The sequence below is a fragment of the Emydura macquarii genome, unplaced genomic scaffold (genome assembly GCF_026122565.2).
Source record: "Emydura macquarii macquarii isolate MOO-44397 ecotype Brisbane River unplaced genomic scaffold, CSIRO-AGI_Emac_v2 contig_1253, whole genome shotgun sequence".
NCBI lineage: Eukaryota > Metazoa > Chordata > Testudines > Chelidae > Emydura > Emydura macquarii.
In genome coordinates, this window is record NW_027131390.1 from 56,909,493 (window position 1) to 56,932,612 (window position 23,120).

Here is a 23,120-nt window from a genome sequence, read left to right on the forward strand (position 1 = left end):
ATAGCAAGCTGTGATAAAGTTAAAGGCAGTGAAAGCATCTTTGGAGTCATCCAGAGAGAGAAGCTCAAAATATTCACAGTACACAGTACGTTTTTCTTGATCAGGAAAATAGTTGGATTCTGGACCTGGTGCTTTTCCTATTAAAGTAAATGGAAAAACTTTCATTGACAATATGGAGTCAGATCAGGCCTTTAGTTTGTAAATATACATATATGCTGCTACTGTATCTGCTCTGAAGACGCTTACCTTCACTTATATCTGTATGTTCTGCATCAGCTCTATGTGCGAGCAATGGCAGATTACTGGCCCCTGCAGGACCCTGCCATCCCTTGCGCTGACGCAGGCTTGCCCTTTAAAAAGGGTGAAATCCTTCAGATTGTTGACCAGAATGATATCTTCTGGTGGCAGGCAAGGCAAGTTTCAGACCTCAATGCCTGTGCTGGGCTGATACCATCAAACCATCTTCTGAAGAGGTAAGAAAATATAGTGTTTCTGAATTCAAACCAGACAATGAGCCAGTAACATTAGGTTTCATCATCTGAATTTAGCAATTATTGAACAGATTGATTGATTGAATCAATAAAGACCCACTGATGCCCGAAAAACAGTTCTGAACCTTCTGTATGCATCTTTTCCTGTTTTAATAGTACTTTAGACATTTGTATGGAAACAGGATTTTTTTTTCACCTTAAGTCTGATTGTAAGTAATTCAGGGCAGGGGCATTGTCTTTATGTTAGGGTGTAAAGCCCCTAATAGTATCGGTGCTGTATACATAAACTAAGGTAAATAGCTTCAGAAAGAGATTAAAGACCCTGGTTTCTTAGGATTGTCCTTAATGATACTCTGCTTTTTCTCTTTACATTTTTTGTATATGCCTCAGGGGGATAATTATTTATAAGAAGAATATTGGTGCTTGTGTAGCATCAGTAGCTTTGTATTTTCATACTCAAAGCTGAGTTGACAGGTTTTTTAAATAAGAAATACAAAACTACCTCTGTTTTCTGCATATTGGTGGGTTATATTTAAAAAGGACCCTTTCATAAAAAGCTGCCTAGTTACACTGCTATATCACACTTCTCTAGCACAGTCCCATAACCACATTGTCCTAGACAGGGTACAAAAAAAAAGTAGTGCCCCTAACTGTGCCAGACAACTGTATATGGATAATCTTAGATTTGTAATGCACACAGGCCCAGAGGCAACTGTAATTAAGGCTCTGTATCAGAGAAATCCCAATACAGCATACTTTTCCCACTTTCAACCATGTGTATCACAGTATAGTTAATACTGCTCTCCTCAGTCATATGCATTAATTTGGGACAATATTTTCAGGCCTGTGATGTAAAATATTGGCATTCAGACAGGTCTGGTAGGACACTGGTGTTCCTCCAGATGGAATAGAACCCTGCCATGCTTCCATTCTTGGTGGTTTGTAATGGTGTTTATCCTCCAGGTATATCTGAGTATTAATACCATTTGTGTGTAGGTGATAAAATGGAGAATATAAGTGTAGGAAATAATGCAATGTGAATTGATTTCTTATTGTGATGGATTTCTTTCTGTTCAGGAAGCAGCGAGAATTCTGGTGGTCTCAGCCCTTCCAGCCCCATATCTGTCTCAAATCAACAATATGTGAGTGCAGACTTCTCCAGCTGCCCATGAGGATGGGGAGGAAGAAGACTGTTTGTTTGGTTTTTTTTTCATCCAGTAATACAGAAAATGTACACAATCAAATGAGTTTATATTCTCTGAGCCATGTTGTGATCTCAGAAATGCATTCAGAATTCCCACTGAAATCCATGGAAGTGGGATTTGAATCCGTGAATTTGGCCCTTACCCTGTTTTGGATTCTAAGAATCTTTATTATTAGAATAAAGCATATTTAGAGTCTGATCCTGTAAAGTACTGAGCGCCCGAACTCTCATTGAAGTCATTGGCAGCTGCGACTGCTCAATACCTTCCAGGACTGAACCGTATATGTAGGCTATTCTTAGCAAGAAATGTCCACTGTTTGTGCCCTTCTGAAGCACTTATTAGACAAGTCTATTGCAGATTTCCTTGGAGGGAGACTAATGCATAACTATCAGTTCTGTACCTGTACCCTGCAATATGTCATGCACAGTATTTCAGTTACTGAAATCATACCATTTCATTTTTTATTGTTTCAAGAAATAATCTTTTTTTTTCTTTTAGAATAAGTTTAATAGCTTTATACTGTATTTTTCTTTGATTAAAGCTGTCTCTTTCCTCATATCCATGCTTGTTCATTGCCAATTTTAGTTGACTTCTGTGCCTGGTGTTTAAGATGACATAAGAAGCCAGAAGTATACCTCCAATCTAAATTATCCTTTTACTGGTCCTAAAGGCAATAATTTCCCAGCCAGGGAATATATTTTCTCCTGCTTCCACTTTTCCTCTTCCATAACGTCTCTGTTTTTCTGTGGTTTGTGTTATTGCTTGCTAATACTTTTTATGACCCAGGAAGTGAATTTCACGGTTAAGTCAATGCTCTGTATTTTCATCGTCAAAGAGTCTTTCTGATGCAGTTGATTTTTACTTGGTAACTGTAGCACTGGCAATCTCTTCAGATGTGTATTTTATTTTTCAACTGCTTCAATGGATTTGCCAAGGGCAGTGAGTACTGTGGAAGAAGGTAAGAAATGGTGTCTGGATTACATCATATTGCAATGCCTCGCATCTGCTTGTGAGACTGGTGTTTGCAGGTATCTAAATGTACAAGCTACTGTCTGTTTATAAAGACTTTTCAAATGAGTAGGTGCTGTAATAGCCCTTATTAGGGTACACATCAGTATTGGTTGGGCCAGTTTTCCCTTTACGTCTCTCTGCCAAGTCCGTTTGCATTGTGTGTAAATAGGGTGACTAAACAAATACTTCATTGTTGTTTGTTCACTTAAAACTAACTATAGCTCAGCAATAAGTGTGTGATCAGATGTTTGAACTGGAAAATCCAGAGCTTGTGTTTCACAGAGAGGGGAATGGGAGAGTTTTGGTGTGCAGTCAGGAAGATGCATCTGGCTGCATGGAAGAAGAAAAAGGTGCCGCTTGTTCTCTCCTTTCTGCTGCAACCCACCAAAGCTAGGAGCAGCTGGAAAAAAGGGGGCAGGGAAATAGGACATCTTGCCTCCTTATGACAAGATGTTGGACCTGAAGTAGAAATTATTGGGTGAAATTTTATTTCTTGTGTTATGCAACAGGTCAGATTAGATTATCATAATGGTCCCTTCTGGCCCTAAAATCTGAGTCTACCTGTGAGGGCAGTGCATAGTGAGGGAGGGTGACAACATGTGAATGGCCTGATGGAGGACAGTCCCTGAAGTTTGTACCATGAACATAGCCCACCTGCTACCAGTTCTCCCACGGGGGTAGCTGCCCCTTTATGGGGCCAGCCTGCAGAGATATGCAAACACTAGGACAAACTCTGTGTTTGAGCATATCGGACCCTGAAAACCAGGATTTTCCCCTATTCTTGTATGAACCTCTATGAGCAGACGAATGTGGCATGTGCAATGGAGGGAACAAACTGATAAGGAAATAGATTTCAGTTTCAAGTTTCCAAGGAATTCCTGAAAACAGAAAAGAGACGTTTAAAAAGCATTAATTTTACAATTTTAATTTTAAAAAATCATTTGTTTACATAGCATTCTAGAAAAACATACGCATGCAAAATATGCAAAGGGTATTGGGGGAAATGATGTTCCGATGATAGTCATACTGATCCTTCTCAAATAGATCTGAAATATAAACACTGCATCAATTCAAATTAAACCCCTCCCCTCACTTCAAGTGGAAAATTCAGATCAGATATGTTTGCCTCCCAGTTAGGAACTCTTTTGAGCATTGGTATAAGAAGCATCTTTCCTCTGTCTTTCAATAGACAAAGGAACGATGCACTATTGAAATACTGAAGATGTTTTAACCCAATTTGAGTTTCAGGGAGGATTAGTTTTATTCTAATGTTTAAATTAAGTCTTGAATTTGGTGATTTTTTTAATGCTTTTGGAGATCAAATTATTTCCTTTCTCTTTTTGTCTGCGATAACCTACAGAGGAGGACATGCAGATTGATGAGAAGTGTGTAGAAACAGGTAACTGACTTTACTTAAGGAATTCTTCTGTGTTCGCAGCACTATATCATCTAGACAAAGCCTATTAGTTGTTCTTGAATAAAATGGAACACCCTTACAGTGAGCCAGATACAGAGAAGTTCTATTTGCAATGAAGTAAAATGAAAGCCTCAGACAGTTTCAAAGCATGACGAATGAACAAGTTGCAATTCTGATTATAACAAATCACTGCTTGTAGTGAAGATCTTCTGTTGAAATGAATGACTGTTCTAAAAACATACAAATCAACTTGAGATCCAGTGCATTTACCATGTGGATGATAGACTCAGTGGGCCAAATTCAGAGCTGGTGTAAAGAGGTGCAATACAGTTGGTCTGAATTTGGTCCACTAAACCTATAATATTAAGTGACTGTGGTTTTATAGACCATCTGGAACCCATTGCCACAAAGTTTCATTGAGGCAGAAAGCTTAGCAGGATTCAAACAAGGATTGGATGTTTATATGTTGATAGTCTTGTTATCTAGAGTTATATACTAATAAAGATTTAAAAGACAAGAATTTTGGAAAGGATATAAAACCTTCTGCTTCAGAGCACAAATCAAACTCTTACTAATGGTGTTAGTCAGAAAGTTTTCTTGGAGGCAGATTATTCCATAACAGGATTTCTTGCATGATCCTCTGAAGCAACTGTAAAGGCCACTCTTGCAGACATGATACTGGATTAGTCCAGGTCTGATCCAATATGGCAATTCCTATGTTCCTAAATTGCAGGACCTGTTTTCCACTGTATTATATTTCTGAATGCAAGTCATTAAAGAGTTTGAGTGAGGGATCATGTTCAGATCAGAGTTTTTATATACACTGTGTTGATGTTTGGAACATTAACCTTGTGTGAATTGACTTGCATGAAATGTAAGGAACTGGATGTGCTTAACTGATGGTAGAGATGGGGAAAAATCAATACACCAAATCCAAACATCCTCAAACTTTGGTGGCTATTTGGATCCAGATTCTCACTTTTCAGCCACTTTGGCAAAAATTTGAATCCAGATTCTCCCTTTGCAGCTCACAATCATTTCCAATTCCACTAGAAGAAAACAGTGGAAGTATGTGTAAAAAGTCTAAAGGAGTCAGAGCATTATGTGGTCCCTACACTATTGAAGGGGAAATAATTTCTGATGTAATAAAATTCTTAAGCAGCAACAGTATTGAAACTAAATGTGTTTGCTGTTTTTGCTATCTGGATTACTTAAAAGATGAAGAAACATTTGAGTCTGGTAAGTGAAATTTTTCCTGCCTAATTCCAATTCCTTCTCATCCTCTAAGATTCACAGACAAGTGAGAGCTATCCAAAAAAAAAAAACAAAAAAACCACCCCACCCCAAAACAAAACAAAAGATTAAAGTGCAATTCTCTCTCGAAAAGTCTCTCTAAAGTGGTACCTTTTTACTCAGTAGAACTGCTCCGTGTGTTTATTCAGAACCATATCTGGAGCTCAATTCTATTCCTTCTTGTGCAGCAACAGTCATGTTTACCAAACTCTAATCCATTGCACAAGTGCAAATCCCAGATGTCAGAAGGGATAACTGTAAAATAATGGGATTACACAAGTATAACTGAGACCCTAGTTTAGTCTACAGTATCTTTATTACTGTGGATGAAGAATAAAGAACCTGTTTGACTATTAGATCCTAGTCTGCGTTTGCAGGGCAGGCATAGAAACAAATATATTTATTATTGTAAAGTTTATGTAAACTGAGCACATGAGATATAAAATCATTGGCACACAATAGTCATGGAACCTCATGATGCTATTTTTACAAACACTTTTCAGAGTACAATCACACTTTGAGAGCTCTGCCATACATATTCAACTGTGTATCTGAAGTGTTACAAAACTTGGTATTTTAGAACAAATTAGATCCCACATCACTTCTAAATTTCTCAGTTCAAATAATTGGCTTGCTTTTTTATTTTGGTTAAATTACTTGCCTTCTTCTGTTTCCTGCTCTGCTGCTGCTGCACAAGGATACCAAGGATCAGAATGTGGGCTCTTCCCCATCCGCTTAATCCTAACTCACAGAAGCCTCATTCTTCTTCTCTTTGAGGCAATACCTGAGTCTTATAAAACAGAATAAGAGAGTTTGTAAAGAAGTCACTTGCATCTTTATTCTGCGCCACTAATGCTCTTTTCCTTGCAATCGCTGCATTCCTGGTGAATTGGTGCAGATCATAATCATTATCTGAGTCAGCTATTTGCTGCTTCCAGGCAACCAGGAGAAAAGAGTCTGAAGATCACTCTCAGCCCAGGCCTCCACTCTACTCTGACAACAGAGTCGTTGGAGCAGCTACATGTTGTGTTTTCCAAGTACGCTATAGAGAGTGGCCAGAGCCAAACGCTGTAGCTGAGCATCTTCGTTTTTAGGGATGTAGGATTCATATCCAAGTTTTGTGGTTTGTTGGACACATGCTTATTTTAATTTAAAGTCAGCATTTTGTGTTTCATAGTTTGCACGCAAGTTGAACCACATATGAATTGTGTACCATGTTGACCAGTTTTGCCCACTTAGGCTTGGATTTGGTCTCCTTGGAGCCCTAATTTTTCATCTCTCTTCTTGTTTCTACATTCTTATCCAAATCTCCAGAGGAGCTTAAAGAAGGTAACTTTAAACTTTTTGTCTCCTTTAGATTTTTAAAAGCAGTCTATTAGTAATCTGCTAAAGCCAGAAAAAATCTACAAACAATAGCTCAGTTGCTTTCAGGAATTAAACCTATTACAGTACATAGTTGTTGAATTTGCTTGTTAGCTCTGGGTAGAGAGGTCATGTCAGGCAGAGGAACAAATGAGCTCAGGAGGAAATGACCATGGAAAGTGAGGTAGGCAGATTGCAATGCCATTTTACTTTACTCTGGTCCAGGAATCTGCCATCTTTACTCATGAGGCTATTATCATCTCTATATGCCTTAGTCTAACTCTTCAGAGCATGCTCCACAACCCACTTACGTGCTAGACTTCTCACCATAACCAAAGAGGAGTTACTGGTGTACATACACTGGTTTACACAAGCAGGAAGCAAAGCTACTAAGAACCTGAGAGAAGTGAAGAGTAGAATTTATTATCAAGTCCATTATGGACAATCCTATGTGACTCATAGTTACTGTTTTGGCACTTAGTTGTTCATGAAGTGTCTATCAGCGTAGTATCTAATCTTAAAAGGTAAGTCCATAGGCATGCCTAGTGCTTTCCAGATGAATGTAAAGACAATGTCGCTGCCCTGGAACAAATTCCAATATAAAGTTAGACCAAAGAGACAAAAAAAAGAACAGCAGATAGGGAAGATGCAGGGAGAATAAAGTTGAACAACAGGGAAGGGGATACACCTTAGCTTGGGCAGGATGTGGGGGACAAGTTAGTTTCCCATAAGAACAGCCACACTGGGTCAGACCAATGGTCCATCTAGCCCAGTAACCCGTCTTCTGACAGTGGCCAATGCCAGGTGCTTCAGAGGGAATAAATAAAACAGGTAATCAAGTGATTCATCTGGTCAGCCATTCCCAGCCCCTGGCAAACAGCAATTCCTATCCTGGGTAATAGCCATTGATGGACCTATCTTCCATGAACTTATCTAGTTCTTTTCTGAACCCCAGTGTAGTCTTGACCTTCACAACATACTCTGGCAAGGAGTTCCACAGGCTGACTCTGTGTTGTGTAAAGAAATACTTCCTCTTGTTCATTTTAAACCTGCTGTCCATTAATTTCATTTGGTGACCCCCTAGTTTTTGTGTTGAGTAAATACCACTTCCTTATTTACTTTCTCCACACCAGTCATGATTTTATAGACCTCTATCATGTCCCCCCTTAGTCATCTCTTTTCCAAGCTGAAAAGTCCCAGTTTTATTAATCTCTCCTCATATGGAAGCTTTTCCATACCCCTAATCATTTTAGTTGCCCTTTTCTGTACTTTTTCTAATTCCAATATATCTTTTTTGAGATGGGGTGACCAGATCTGCACGCAGTATTCAAGATGTGGGAGTGCCATGGATTTATATAGAGGCAATATGATATTTTCTGTCTTATTAGGAAAGGGATGATTCCCAACATTGTTAGCTTTTTTGACTGGTGCTACGCATAGAGTGGATGTGGTCAGAGAGCTATCCACAATGACTCCAAGATCTTTCTTGAGTGGTAACAGCTAATTTAGACCCCATCATTTTATATGTATAGTTGGGATTATGTTTTCCAATGTGCATTACTTTGCATTTAAATATTTTAAATATTTCCCATGGGAAATGAAATCTGAACACTGCTGTCAAAGTAGGTTTCTTGCTGGCTATTTTTAATTTTCTTTATCTCTTTTGTTTTAAAGTTTTGAAATGTTTATTATAGAAGAGTGATAAGAGACTTGTGGGGAATTGGCATTCATGGGCTTTGCAGAAGAAGGGAGTTTTATGGAGGGGGAATGTGTGCACTGTTCAGGGAGGCTGTTCCAGGCACACAGCCCAGCCTGGGAGAAGGTGTGAAAATGAGAACAGAAGGAAAGGAAAGGAAGGAAATTGGTTAGGCAGACTATTTGGACAGTGGGGAGCTATCTACAGTTCCTTCAGCTGTGCAATCTAAGTGCTGAGATGAAGGCAGACGTTTGTACAGTTGTTCTGGGGCTTTTTAGGTTTACTGATATTTTGAGCTCCCAGATTCTTGATTATTTTAATGTTGTCATTAAGAAGTTCATGCCAGTGAGATTCCACTTCAAGAACGTAAACTGCACACAGCTCTTCTACATTACAAATATTTAAAAACAGAGTGTGGCACTTCATCATCTTAGAAAAGGAACAGCTAAAGTGTGGCACTTCAACTCTACCTTAGAAAACATTTAGACTTACTAGTGGGTGATGAACTTACATTTCTCTTTCACGGAATGTTAATGACTTAGTTTAAATCTTTGATATTATACAGTACTTTAGAAAACTGGTCTCTGGATTTCATAACCTTATTTCAGTGAACTTATCATTAACTTAAATATTTCCAATTCTATCATATGAAAGATTAGGTGAAAGTCAATCGACTGTTCAGCATTCACCCTGTTTTTCCTTTCCCCTTCCTGCCTGTTTTTTCATCTCACAGAAGAGGAGGAATTCAGTGGATTTGGCCATCGGATCTTTATTGGTATGTGGTGATTAGTGATAGGCAAAAGATTTGATTTAGACTGGATGCTTGTCTGAAGCTAAATCCAATGTATGTGATCTTTCTCAGGAGCATTTCTCTCCCTTGCCCCTGAAGATGTCCTCACCCTATCTGTATTCACTCTGTCTTTCTAGATCCCAGTAAACCACCCTTCCCTTCCAGTTCCTTACTTTTTACTTGTTTTCCAATAAACTTACCTCCCCCATAGATTGCCAGCATCTGCATAATTTAGCTGCCCTAGGCTTCTGGCACTTCTGATTTCCTCCTTAAATCTCATGCTGTGGTGTGAACAGTCTTTCAGTCTCTGGGGCTTTCCCAGGATGTACAGTGCAGACCATGTGATATTTCCATTGCTGATGACAAGGCCAAGCAGCAAGTCTGTCTCTGGCAAATGAACCATGGAACTCTTAGATGAACTGAGTTGAAAAAAAGGTTGAATTCAGTTCAGAGATTGGATGAATTTTTGGATCAGTTAAATTTTCCAGATCCATTCCTAATAATGGTATATATGGCTGGAAATCTCCTTCTGGTTTGTTTTGCAGGCTTGTTTGGGGGGAACTAATTTTGGACAAATTTAGAGTGACTTGTGCTTCTATTTTGAAAATCCCAGCTGCTTTCAGAAACTCCACCAAACTGTTGTCAAGAACTATAAATAATTTTCTACCTTATGAAAAGCTGTAACTCACAGTATGCTCTGTGTAGCCTTGGTGGAGATCATTCAGATAGAGGAACTAGTTATCACCTGCATCCAGTGCATGGCTTTCAATATTAGTATCTTTCTGACCCTCCCAGCTGGTTTCCGTAGAAGCATGCGTCTGTGCCGCAGGAAATCCCGGAACAGCCAGCAGCCCTGTTATACGCGATGTCCCAGCAGCTGTTACAGTGCAGTAGCAGCCCCTTATGAGGAGGTGGTGAGATACCAGCGACATCTCACAGATCGAAACCGACTAATTGTGCTAGTGGGTATGTTGCAGTAACTGACAGGAGCGTGCCTTCCAGACAGAGATGCACCTATTCATGCAAATTATACAAGCTCTAAATACAGAAAGAAGTGTCCTTACTGCTCAAGCTCTTGTAGAATAAGACATTCAATAAAGGCCCGATCCAATGGGAGTTTTCCCACTGACTGCAGCGGGTATTGGCTTGGGCCCTCATAGGTAGTTCTTAAAGGGACACTTCAAGGCTGGTGGACCCAAAATTTTACCTACCTTTTTATTTTGCCATTACATCAATTTTAGAAAGCCTATGTGATTGTGTGTGTGTGGTTTCTTTTGTTCCAAAACATTTCTTTCAATGCTTAAAAAGTTTCAGCAACCCAATACTCTCAAACAACCTTATAGTAACAAATATTGGATAAAAATGCAGTAAGAAAACATTTATAAATCCTGTATGATAAAACCTTGCTGTGATGCTTTTCTAGGACTATGGTTAAGATCATACAGAAACAGCAATGGAGGGAGAGATGTTAAAAACCCAGTCTAGAAAACTTCAGTCTTAAGCAGCTGGGAAAGCGAAGAGAATATAAATGTGCCTTGAGTAGGATTTTCTATAGCGAGTATCACAATATGTGATGGGTTACAGGCTCTAAAGTGGAATTTTTATTTTAATGACTGCTTCAGTGGCAGCTGCTTTTATATTTTTATTAGTTGCAGTGTTCCTGGGAATTTGTGGTGAAAGGGAAAACCTCTCACCCTGCCCGGGGGAGGGTGTGCACGCGTGCGTGCATAAATTGGTATTGCTGAGCCCCCACTCCTGGCTGTGGCTATATTGCTGGAAAGTGGTGACCTGATCCTTCAGAGTACTAAGTAGTCACAGCTCCTGTTGAATTCATGGGAATTATATGTGTCTTGCACCTCCCCAGATCAGGCACTTTTGTGATGCCACCAGCTGGGAAGCCCAGTGGAAGAACCAGTAATCTGATTTCCATGCCAGTCATTTGCTTCACCAGTTCTTGCATATGAGATAACTGACCATGTTATTTGACTTATTTATATGATACACTCACTGTTTTAGTAAATTATTTTATGTATAGTCTCAGTCATTAATGTACCAGAGTTACTGTGTGTGGCTTTTTTAAAATACCCAGGTCCTTCAGGGGTTGGCGTGCATGAGCTAAGGCGGCGGCTTATTGGAATGAACCCTCATCACTTTCAAAGTGCTGTACCCCGTATGTGATATGTTCCTTTCACTCTATAACTTCCTGTTTTGGGGAAAGAATACATGAAATATCAAATTCCATTCTCCTGCCACTGAATATTTATAGACTTTTTGCTGCAGGGATGGTTTCCCTATCAGTCAAGAATATTGTACTGTCTATGAATTTGTGTATAGTCTAGGCACCTGTGCCCTAACATTACACATTTCCTTTTATTTTTGAAAGAGTTATAGGAAAGAAGGAAGAGCTATTTTCATTTACAGGGCTTTTTTTAAAAAAAATATTGACTCTGGCTAGTTTTTCCAGCTGGCAGGGGGAGAGGAATGATGGTCTTGTGGTTAAGGCACTGTTATTTAGGCAGCCTGGATTTGATTCTTGGTATGCCAATAGATTATCTGCATGACTTTGGACAAATCACTTAATCTCATTGACTCATTTTCCCCATTTGTAAAATGGGACTGAGGGCATTTCCTAGGGAACAAGTGAGGATAAACTCATTGAATGTTTATAAGGTGCCCAGATATTATGGGAATGAGGGCCATATAAATAACCAGATAGGAAACTAGCAAGCCTTGTAGATTTCCCTCCTAGCATACTAAATCTAAAGTAGATTCACACAGCTTTTCATCTCTGACTTGAGTGCAGAGAAGTTCAACATTTCTGCTCATTCAGCACAAGGTTTTTTGAAGATAAAACAGCAGGAGTGCAAGACTCTAAATCCCTGTCTTAATACAGTTTAAAAATAATAAATTGCTCCAGTTCCTCAATTTTACCTTCTTTGAGAAGGTTAAGAAATGTAACACAATGTAAAGTAGAGTTGTGCAGGCAATTTTTTATACTACTACAGAATGGTTTTCATGCACTGGCATTTAGATGAAATTGTTCACTCTCCCTCCAGGAACAATGCCCATAGTGCTTAAAAAGAGACCCCCGTGCACCCTAAAGGTGGTGGTGGTGTGGATATACTAATCCAATTTTGGAAGTGTTACTGACCTCATGCTAGTGTAGACTGGGCTTTTGCTGTGGGCTAGAAAGTTGAAACCATTAGTTTTATCACTTCATTTTGATTACTTGTAAAAATGAACAGAGTTTAAAATCTATGTAATCACATCTCCAAAAATGGAGTTTGTGGGTCCTCGCTCTTAATCAATTTGAGAACAAAGTTCTTAGTTTACTTGTAAATTTTTTTTAAGAACTTTTAAAAACCCTTTTTTTCCCCTTAAGACACCACTCGTGCTCAGAAGAGTTATGAAGAGAACGGTCGTGAGTATCACTATGTATCAAAGGAAACATTTGAAAACATGGTATATAGTCACAGGTAATTGGGATTCCTGTTGCTTTCCGCTCTCCATTTCTAAAGTTCAACATGCTCCAAGGCAGGGATAGCCTGGTGATTTAGCCCAAATGCTGACAATCAGAAGACCAGGATTCTGTTCCTGTCTCTGCAACAGACTTCTGGTGTGAAGCTTAGGGTATGAGGTGGGAAGGTCCCAGAGCTCAGACTGCAGCTTGAACCCAAACATCTACACCACAATTAAACAGCCCCACAACCCAAGCCCTATGAGTGAGTCATCTGGCACAGCCCAGCAGTGGGCATCTATTTGCAGTGTAGACATAAGCCCTTAGGTCCAGATTTTCAAAGCAGTCTCTCCTTTTGGATGTGTTGGTTTTTGATTGCCTAAATTTAGCAACCTCTGACCTGATTTTTTAGAAGGGCTGAGCACCTGTAACTCCTGTTGACTTCAGCTGGAGTTACGGGTACTCAGCCCTTCTACAAATCAGACTGTATGTTTCTAAAATAAGGCTAAAACTGAGCACCCAAAATCAGGGGCACAGTCAAATGTAGCTCCATGAAGGCACCAGAACTTTTAAGGACCAAATTTTTGAAAGTGCCCTCTAACTTCTATGCTGCAGTTTCCCCATTAGTAAAATGAGGATAATATTTACCTAATGCAAAGGGCTGTTATGAAGCATGATTCATTAAGGCACGTAAAACACCTTGGGTATGTCTACACAGCAAAAAAAAATCCTGTAGCACTAAGTCTCAGGGCCTGAGTCTACAGACTTGGGCTCGCGCTACAGTGCTAAAAATATACGCTGACCAGATAAGTATGAAAAATCAAGATGGAGCTGAGGGAAGTGGGGGGTACTAAGTTCCCCTATATAAGACAGAGCCCTGAATATTGAGACTGTCCCTATAAAATTGGGACTTCTAATCACTCTTTAAAAATAGCGATATAGACATTCTGGCTCAGGCTGGAGCTTGAGCTCTGAAAGGCCACCGCCTTCACTGGGCTTTGGAGCCCAAGTTCAAGCTCAGGACAGAAGTCCTGCATGGCTATTTTTAGCTTTGTAGTGGAAGCTCCATAAGCCTGAGTCTGTAGTCCCAGCCTCTGAGACTCACAGCAGCAGGGTTTGTGGTTTGGTTTTCTTTGGTTGGTTGGTTGGTTCTTTTTGCTGGGTAGATGTAACCTTTGAGATCCCCTGATGGTTGGCCCCACCCACCTCTGAAGTATTTATTTTTTGTTATCACTGTAAGTAAATACCAGTGTGGAATTTCCATATAGTTTTTTTTTTAGATCGATCAAAATCTTGACCACTGAACCTTCTCATGTATTTCTGGAGGGGAAGTGGGTAGAGCTGCATAATTTTGTTGTTTCTTCAGAGATTGAAGATTTGAATCTGACAGACCAGCTACAATCTAGATTTTTATCTTCAACAAAGATTCCTTTTTTCCTATCATTCAGTTTTCACAGAGGATTTAATCCTTCTTTAGCTCTTTGGTTTCTTGATTAAATCTGCAGATTTCATTGCTAAATGCAAAATTTTAGAGGCTCTCACTTAAAGAGTCTGTCTTATTTCTCTTCTCCCTTCACAACACTCCTGCAGAATGCTGGAGCATGGGGAATACAAGGGACACCTATATGGCACCAGTGTTGATGCTGTGCGAACAGTCCTTGATGAAGGGAAGATCTGTATAGTGGATTTGGAACCACAGGTAAATAGAGTGATCTAAGAGTTACACTTCCTGGAACACCCTGTCATCTATATCCTAGAGGTCCAGAGAACATTTGAATGAGTTATGTTAAAATGAAAGAAACAAGCAGAAATCCATTTCATGAGGCCTATTGGAAGTCGATGCACCTTTCTTTACATATGGTTTTGGTGATTAAATGATAGTGTTAGACACACAAAAATAGTATAGTTCTTCTTTTTCTAAATGTGATTGCAACCTCACTAATGACCAGAAAATGCAATTAATTCTCAAACTTGTTCATAGCGGAGAGCCACTTTTTAATGCAGTGATTGTTCCCTGGACATCTCCTTTTCTATATATAATTGTACAGGGACGCTGCCTTTTCTGTTTACAATTGCATACCACCTCTGTGGTATCAACGGCAATTGCTTAAGTGAACGAGTAATGTTAGGGAAGTATTTAATATAATCTTGGTTTCTTTTGAAGCAATTTAACAGGGGGGAATTAAAGAGCAGCAGCTAGCCCATGTGACCAGCCATCTTTCCAAAAACCACCAGCAGGTTTTCCATAGGCCATCAAAGGCCAATGGACCACAGTTTAGAAACATCTGCTGTAGAGAAAGGGAAGGTTTGCACAGGGCTATTTGTTTCATGATCCCCTTTTTAAGCAACAGGTCATAAGTACAGTATTGCCAACCCGAAATGTTCAAAAATCATGAGTCAGGCTCACCAAAAATCTTGAGATTGGCTTTAAGATCATGAGATTTATATAAAAATAATAGATTTGGTGTTTGCCTTCTGCTTTTTGAGCTTTTAGGGTGCAGTGGGGTCACATTTTGAAACTTTTTCCACAGCCATGAGGGCTAGACTTTTTTTTTCTTTAAGAATGAAAACTGAAATAATCACATATCCATCCACTTGCCTCCAAGAGCTGGAGCTTTAAGGAAAAAACTATCATGAAACTTGTGACAATATGATGGGAGTTGGCACACTCTAAGTGTCTGAAGGGTGCAGAGTTTTTGTGGTCTAAACTGGATTTCATTAGTTTATTGACATTAATTCTGGGGATTATTAAGGAAGCTTCTAGGCAGTAACAAGATGTCTGTGTACTAGTGGGACTCATTAGTGTAATGACTAGTTTCAGGTAGAAAATCACCAGGAGACAGGTTTCTGCAGCATGCTCACTATCACTCTATGGTTGCTGTTTGGAGTGGAGGTTCAATTATCAAAGTTACAGTAAAATTGAATCATGATTCATTAATAAAATTGTAGATTGCTATACTGAAAACTACAGTTATAATGTATACAAAGTGAGGAGGAGTATGTACATGCACACATGCTATGATTTCTAATGTGATTATCACCATGGTTTAGAATTCTAGTCTGATTATAACTATCACTTTTTAATTGAAAATTTTGTCAGGAAAAATGGACACTGACTCATCTTGTCTTATACTGTCTTGTACAATGAGACAGCGCATCCTGAACAAATGTTACTAGCAGTTGAAAACTGTTAATTCATAGTTTGGAATCTTAATGCACTAGAAGGGACAGGCACATCTGAGAGAGACTGATTCACCTGAAAAAGTTTAACCTATCCCCACTTTAAATTTACATTGTTGTAGTCTTTAGACATAAAAGCAGTACCATATGTATGAGGCACTGCAATGTCATTGATGAAACACCTTCCCCAAATCTCTCTAAATGGTTAGAAAGAGAACCCTTTTTCTTCCTTCTCACTGTCCTATAAGAACCAGGATAGAGATAGCAAAAGAATTTTTGCAGAAGTTGCCTGTGTGACTTGACTTTCTTTTATTCAGAGGAATGTTCACTATCTCTTTAGCTAGGTTGTTGGTTAGAGAAGGTTAGGGTGTATTACCATAAAGGTTTAAAGAAACTGCTCCTAGATGGAGCTAACGTTCTTAACTGATGGTCACAATCAGTGCCTCAGACGCTGATAATTTCCACATATGCTTCTCTTTCGGGGCACTGCAACAATATTTCTTCTAAGGACGACAAAGAATGAGATTTCTCCCAGTTACCTTTACTATATCTGATCCTTTTCTAGACCACTCAGACAAATGAAAGTCAGCATGCTGCTAGTTCATATAGGCTTTCTTCTTTCCAATCCCTGGCTCTGGGTTGCTAGTAGGGCTAAAGCTAATAAAGGTCTGAGTTAGTAGGTTTCAAGAGGAGCTGAAGGCTTTAAGTCCTGCAAAGAACACTGCTAGGATTTTTCCTAACTACTCCCTTATTTGTTGGTATTAATTCTTCTAATTTTATAGCACTTTCATACATGGGTGTCTCTGAGAACGTAACAAAATATCATTTAAAAACGTAATTGGAAGAAAGGCTCCGTTGCCCATTACATTCCAGAGGGAAATTTTCTTTAAATATGTGGAGCTTGAATAGTCTGAGATTTCTGTTGACATAGTGGTTTGTGCTGGTTGAAGAAATAAAGATGAGAAGTTATATAGCTTTGGGTGTGAAGGAGTGTGCTTCTCACAACTAGAACAAAATGACCTACCAGAAAGGCCCCTATACTATACATTGGTGTTCCCTGTGCTTCTGCTACCTTTGGGGTTTTTCTTCTTGTCCATTTCTTCCCCTGAATTCAGTTCTCAATGAAAAAAGGAAATTTGATTTTGCCACTGTGGCAGAATATACTGCTGCTGTTTACTTGTACTCATTAGGTTACAAATACAGTACTACTTACTTGCAGTGATCTGTTGACATCAACAATTTTATCAGTGCATAGAGAGAAGAGAACATAGAACAAAAGGCAGATAGTGCCTTGAAATATGGAGTGTGAGAATCGATCTCTTCCAGAGGCAGCCTCAAAACAGAGACAGTTTTGAGCCTCAAAAGGAATTACAATTTGAGATTTAAAATTCCCATAAAAGGTAGCTAACTAACTTTTTAATGGCTATGTTAGGATTTTTATATTCATTGTAGTTAAAATAATTTCCCACCTAATAAGGTTACTGTACACAATTAGTGTGGTACAGCCACTGACCAATATCTGGGATGAGGATTATTAGTGCAGTTACTAAATAACAGATGTTTTTTTTTAATAAGATTTCTGCAAGGTCTGGAAGTGATGGTACACAACAATTTGTTTTTAATAGGAATAAAATCTGGGATGAATACACTTATATGTTTTATTTTAACTGCTATTTGACCTTGACTTGCAGGGTATCCAAATGGCTCGGACGCACGAACTAAAACCCTATATTATATTCATCAAGCCACCCAGTATGAGCTGCATGAGACATTCTCGGAAAAATGCCAGGATCATTACAGACTATTATGTGAACATGAAATTCAAGGTGAGATTCAGAGAATGAATATATTGTATTGATGTTTTAAAAGCCTTTTGTCTTTGGTCTGAAATAAATCAGATCTGATGACATTCAGCACGTGTTGTGAAGCCTTTCTCTCTTTGGAGTTTTTGGAGTGGAAGTGGAAGCACAAAGAGCTGGGAATTGTGCCCTGGGTTTGGGGTATGTGGCAAGAGTGGGTTTCTTTGGAGGAAGACTTCTTTCCGTATTTATTTATATTTGTGTTATTTGGTTTGTTGTTTGCCGCTCGGCCTATTGAAGGCTAAAATCATGTGTAGCTGAGGTTCCTAGATTTCTGGGTAGGCACTTTCATGTCATTTAAATTGAAATATGTGGACTTCCTCCAGTGCTGAGTCGAGTCCCTTTTCCTATAGACATCAACTATAGATACTTCAGACAAAAGCACCATTGTTGTTGTGTTCTACATGTGATGCATTCCTATATTACAATAAAATATAGATGTCTTACTTTGTCTAGACACTTAACTTTAAAAAAAAAATTAAACAAGAGATTAAAAAATGTCATCACACTTGTTTCTATAACTTTTAATCTTCAATTTGACCTTCATTGTCTAGCACTGTATGTTTTAAATGTTTAGTTTGCTGATGACTTTCTAGACATCCTTGTCCTTCATTTTGTTTGTGGGAGGGATCATGATTACATAGCTAAAAATATACATTAAAGTTGGGGAAATATTGCTGATGAACTAAAATACAGATTAGGAACATAGTGCTGGCAAACTGATCAGACCATTGGTCATCACATCTGTGATCCTACCTGTAGCATTAGTCAGTACAGTGATACTTCAAAGGCAAATGACAGCACCTGCACAGCATCTAGGCAACTGTGCAGTGCAGCACATGGGGGTAGAAGAAATCCTCTTGTGAACCATGCAGACAATCAGCCATGCTCCAAAGGTTTAAAATTGATAACCATTACTATAGCATGTCTAACTCAGTTGTTATTGGTTATGTCAGAGCAATTTGCATTGGTGTTAACACTTACACACAGAGACAATGCTCAGCTGGTGTAAATTGGCACAGCTCCATTGAAGTCATTCTAGATATACCAGTTTACATGAGCTGAGAACGCCCATGGTGTGGTTTTCCAACTGGTCCCTATCCTGAAAAGACATGTACAAAATAACTGATCCTGCAAGCCCTGTAGAACTTGCATTGACTTCAGTCAGAGCTTCTGCTTGTAGAGGGTTTGCAGAATTGAACCCCATTGAAAGTGACATGCAAGAACACTCTCTTATTTGCAAATGAGTATCAAGTGATCATATTTTAATACAGGGGAACTTATTCCAAAAAGCATGAGGTTTATGAGGGGAAATGCATGCAGATGGTTTGGAGTTGACATGAGTAAGTTTTCGAAAGGGATGCCTGCAACGCTTTCAGGGGTAGCTGTGAAAGAATAGAAGGACTTTATTTATTATAATACTTGGTATTTTTATGCCACCTCTTATCTGAGGATCTCTCAGTATGTGAATTAACCCTCACAACCTCCCTGTGAGGTAAGGAAGTAGTATTATCCCCATTTATATATAGTAAACTTAAGAACAGACAGGTCAAGTGTTTTGCCCAAGGTCACATACTGAATCAGTGGCAGAGTTGAGAATAGAAATCATATCTGGCTCCTAGTTCTGTCTTCTAATCACTAACAACCAGCTCTTCTTTGGAAGAGTAGAAAGTGAAATCTTGGATAAACCTATACCCATCCAAAAGTGTCCCATATGAAATGATGATATTTTATAGGTCTGTACTGTCTTACAGGAGGAAGACTTTCAGGAGATGGAGGATTCTGCTAAGAAAATGGAAGCTCAGTTTGGTCAGTTCTTTGACCAAGTGATTGTAAATGACAATTTACAAGAGGCCTGTGTGCAGCTGCTGTCTGCAGTCCATCAGGCGCAAGATGAGCCTCAGTGGGTCCCTGCTACATGGATATGTTCAGACACTCAACCATAATTCTGAGAAGCAGGCAGTTTCACAAAGATTATATCTTGTGTTTTACCTCAAGAATAATCCTAATATCAGGATTGTAAGAATGTATCTTTGTGTGGAGAGATTTGGCAGAGGGATTAGGAAAAAAGCTATTATAAAATATATAATCCTATTGTCTTCAATGTAGTTCTTACTGCAACATGTGATGTATAACATCAATTTTGTACCAATAAAGTATTGTAGTATCTCAGTTACAAAAATAAAAAATCTATTTTGTTGTGTACTTGTGTGGTCTAATCATACCTGGGTTAAAGAAAAAGTGCTTCCCATACCTCCTTTTTGTTAGAGACTTCTTGATTTTTACAATGCCTTGTGTATTCTCAAAGCAATGTAACAAGTCTCAAGTACACTTAGTGAGTTGACTTTGATGCACTAGGGTGCTTTATAAATGTTGTTCTGCTGCTTATTTCTGTCCCAAATAAGTTTCTTAGCTGATGTTTCTTTTCAAATTAAAGATACAGGTTTACTGCCATTCACAACACAAATGACCCTAGAACTCACATTTACCTTTACGATAAAATTAACTTTATTTTCATTTTTTTACAGTTGACACTAAATGTAAGGATGATCTAGTCCATAGCAAGTTAGCCAAAGCCGGAGCAGTTTACAAGAGTGGGTTTATCAGTCTAGAAGCAGGGACAGATTAACTTCAAGTGTTGTTTTGTTCACATCACTAGTCTCACTGAAGTCAAATCAGTGAAGCTGCTCATGTGCCTAAGTCTAAGACAGCATCCTTGCTTTCCGGATCCTTTAGTTGCAAGAGTTCCCAAACACAGCAGTAACTAGGAATAAGAGATGATGATGTGCACAATTTTGATTGATGGCAGCACCGTACTTCTGACCCAGGATTTCTAAATGAGATGCACCATCAAAGGAAGGAGAGCTACTGGTAACTCGAACTTCTCTTTCTGATGCATCTTGCTTAACGCTAGTTGTAATCCACTGTTGTCTGGTAGAAGCAAAAGTACATTTATGATGCCTGATAATGAACAGATTTGTTAGATATACTCAAGAATAATGGTATCTGTAGAACTGAATCTGCATGTTCTAGTTTATGTAGAAGTATAACACTATAAATTAAGTACTTACTTGCATTTACTTACTCTTTGTCCTGTTCTCTCATCCTAGCCTGTATAACTGAAATGTTGTTGTAAGGTCAGTTGGATAAACTGCTAAAACTTTTTTCATTGGTTATTTTTAATTTTGTTAAAACAGAACAATTAGAGAGTTAAAGCATTTATCAAAAAAGTTTTACATCCAAAGCTGTGGAAAGCAAGAGTGCAGAGCTTGAAGTGGCCACTGTCTTATGCATCTGAATTTTCTACTTTAAGTGTTGAACCAGTCATTCATCATTACAGGAAATAAGTAAAGGAAATGTTAAGGTTGTATGTGTGGGTTTATCATTTTCCTTTCACACACTTCTTCCATCCACTGAGTGCTATTGCCAAAATTTACAATATCCATTAAACTAAGTAATACACTTTCAGTTGAGTGCACCTTTTAATATAGCACTATCTTACTGCAGTTGTTGACCATTCATGTGCCAATACATTACTACTTTGGGCTAGTGTGTAAAGTACAAGTCAAAACACTATAAATGGAATAGAACTGGAAGGAAACTTTCCCTCCCACCAGCAAACTGACAATCACCTAGTGATGGTTTGTCTCTTCCTCTGAAGCACTAAGTAGTGTTCATTGGTACCTGTGTTTCACCACACTCCGGTCCTGTGACCGCAGAGCACCTTGGATATTGGTATATGTGGTCTTTCTCTTTTTCAGGACTGCACAGGAAACGTGAACTGCCCTGAGGGCTCACAAATGAATCACATGAGGTGAGTGGTAACAGAGCAGCGGCTCGTCATGTGACCATGCAAAGTACTGTTCACCTTTATGTTCTGTTTGGGGGTTTCTTCTCCCATTTGTTCAGTTGTAAGAAAACATTTCAAGATACACTGAGAACTGACGTTTCGTGTAATATGTAGATACCACGTAGAGTAAAACACAGACTAACTGCTCCAGAAAAGGTTGCAGGTGGCCGCTCTGGGGGGCGGCAAGTGTTCCTGGGGTGCCGATCCCCGCCCAGGGCAGTAACTACATAGCCTGCTTGTAAGGGAAGGAAGGGGGCTGCCCTCTAGGGCCTGCTTGACGCCTACACCAGGGGAACAGAAATTCCTGAGGGGATCCTGGCTAGGGGCGCTGCCGCCGTGACCGGGCGGGGCGGGGCCCCCTCTCAGGATGGGGGGCCTGGGTTCTACCCCGCGTGCTCTGCCTTAAACGACACCCGAGCGCCTGCCAGCGCAGTCGTCCGACAAACCCCGCCTGGCCGAGGGGCCGGGCCTGCAGAGGCAGGAGGGATGAGCCAAAAGCGGTCCAGCTCCGAGCTGGAGGGGGGCGCGGGGTGCTGTCTCCTCCGAGCTGCACCAGGCCCCCAACCCGCTGTGCGGCTTGAGCCCAAGCAGAGCTATGGGGCGGGAACAGGGGCGCCTTAACCTCCCCACCGCAGCCTGCTGAGCTCCTCCGGCCGCCCGGAAATCCCTGCCCGGCAGCGCCCTCCCCTTCCCCCGCGTCTCCTCCAGCGTCTTGGCGACGGGCACGGCTTGGGGCTGGGCCGCTGGCCGGGAGCTCAGTCCAGGCAGGGCGCAGCATGGAGATCCCGCAGCACGCACCCCGCCAGGTGAGGGGGCGGCGGGGCCGGCTGGCTCCCGAATTGGGCTGCGGCGGGCAGGTGGCGAGGGTGTGTGTGGAGGCAGGCTCCCTTGTGGGGGAGTTGTAGGCAGGGAGAAGAGACTGTCTGTGGGGAGAGGCTCCCTCATGAGGGGAGTGGGGGAGGGGAGGGTTGCAGGCAGGGAAGGGGAGAGAGGGGAAGGCTCTCTCGGGGGTTATTTTTGAGTTTTGCAGCCTTTTCCTCTCAGGTTGGAAGGTGCGGTTTTGACATCTCCCTGTCACAGTGTCTCCCCCCTCGTTCTCCTGCAGCTCCCCCTTCAACGTGTGACAGATGGCTCTGTATGGAAGCTTTTAATCCTGCTGAGCTTTCTGAGGCCCCTACCTGACCTGCATTTTCAGCCGTGCTCAGTAACCGTGTTGCAGATGAATTGTGCATATGGGACCCAGATCTTGATTGAAAGCTGTAGTTTAAGAACCGTTCATGGTACAGACCAATCTTGAAAAGTTTAAAAAAAAAATCCTTTCAATAGAGTTCTGAGCCCCATCTGAGCTGGCTAGTATGGGCATGTTAGCAAATTGTAGCTTTAAAAGCTGTGCTTAAAATCACTTTGCTGAAGCACTGAGCAGGCAGGGTGTGTTTTGCAATTCAATCCTAGTTGTAGCAATATTTGGAGCCCTGGCTTAGACAAAGCTCCTGTGGCCACCAGCTTTTT

The 23,120-nt window shown here is 40.1% G+C and overlaps 1 protein-coding gene across 1 annotated transcript in view; it reads left to right on the forward strand.

Annotated features, from left to right (window-relative positions):
• Positions 1 to 20,082, forward strand: part of MPP4 (MAGUK p55 scaffold protein 4) — a 36,821-nt gene extending 16,739 nt beyond the window's left edge. The window contains exons 11-23 of the mRNA XM_067548896.1: positions 277 to 473; positions 1,569 to 1,633; positions 2,637 to 2,654; positions 4,068 to 4,106; positions 5,343 to 5,363; positions 6,732 to 6,746; positions 9,209 to 9,250; positions 10,061 to 10,231; positions 11,355 to 11,435; positions 12,648 to 12,741; positions 14,313 to 14,421; positions 17,594 to 17,728; positions 19,516 to 20,082. Of these exons, the coding sequence (XP_067404997.1) occupies positions 277 to 473; positions 1,569 to 1,633; positions 2,637 to 2,654; positions 4,068 to 4,106; positions 5,343 to 5,363; positions 6,732 to 6,746; positions 9,209 to 9,250; positions 10,061 to 10,231; positions 11,355 to 11,435; positions 12,648 to 12,741; positions 14,313 to 14,421; positions 17,594 to 17,728; positions 19,516 to 19,707 (1,179 nt within the window). The 3' untranslated portion in view covers positions 19,708 to 20,082. The remainder of the gene's footprint in view (positions 1 to 276; positions 474 to 1,568; positions 1,634 to 2,636; positions 2,655 to 4,067; positions 4,107 to 5,342; positions 5,364 to 6,731; positions 6,747 to 9,208; positions 9,251 to 10,060; positions 10,232 to 11,354; positions 11,436 to 12,647; positions 12,742 to 14,312; positions 14,422 to 17,593; positions 17,729 to 19,515) is intronic.
• The last annotated feature ends 3,038 nt before the right edge of the window (positions 20,083 to 23,120 follow it).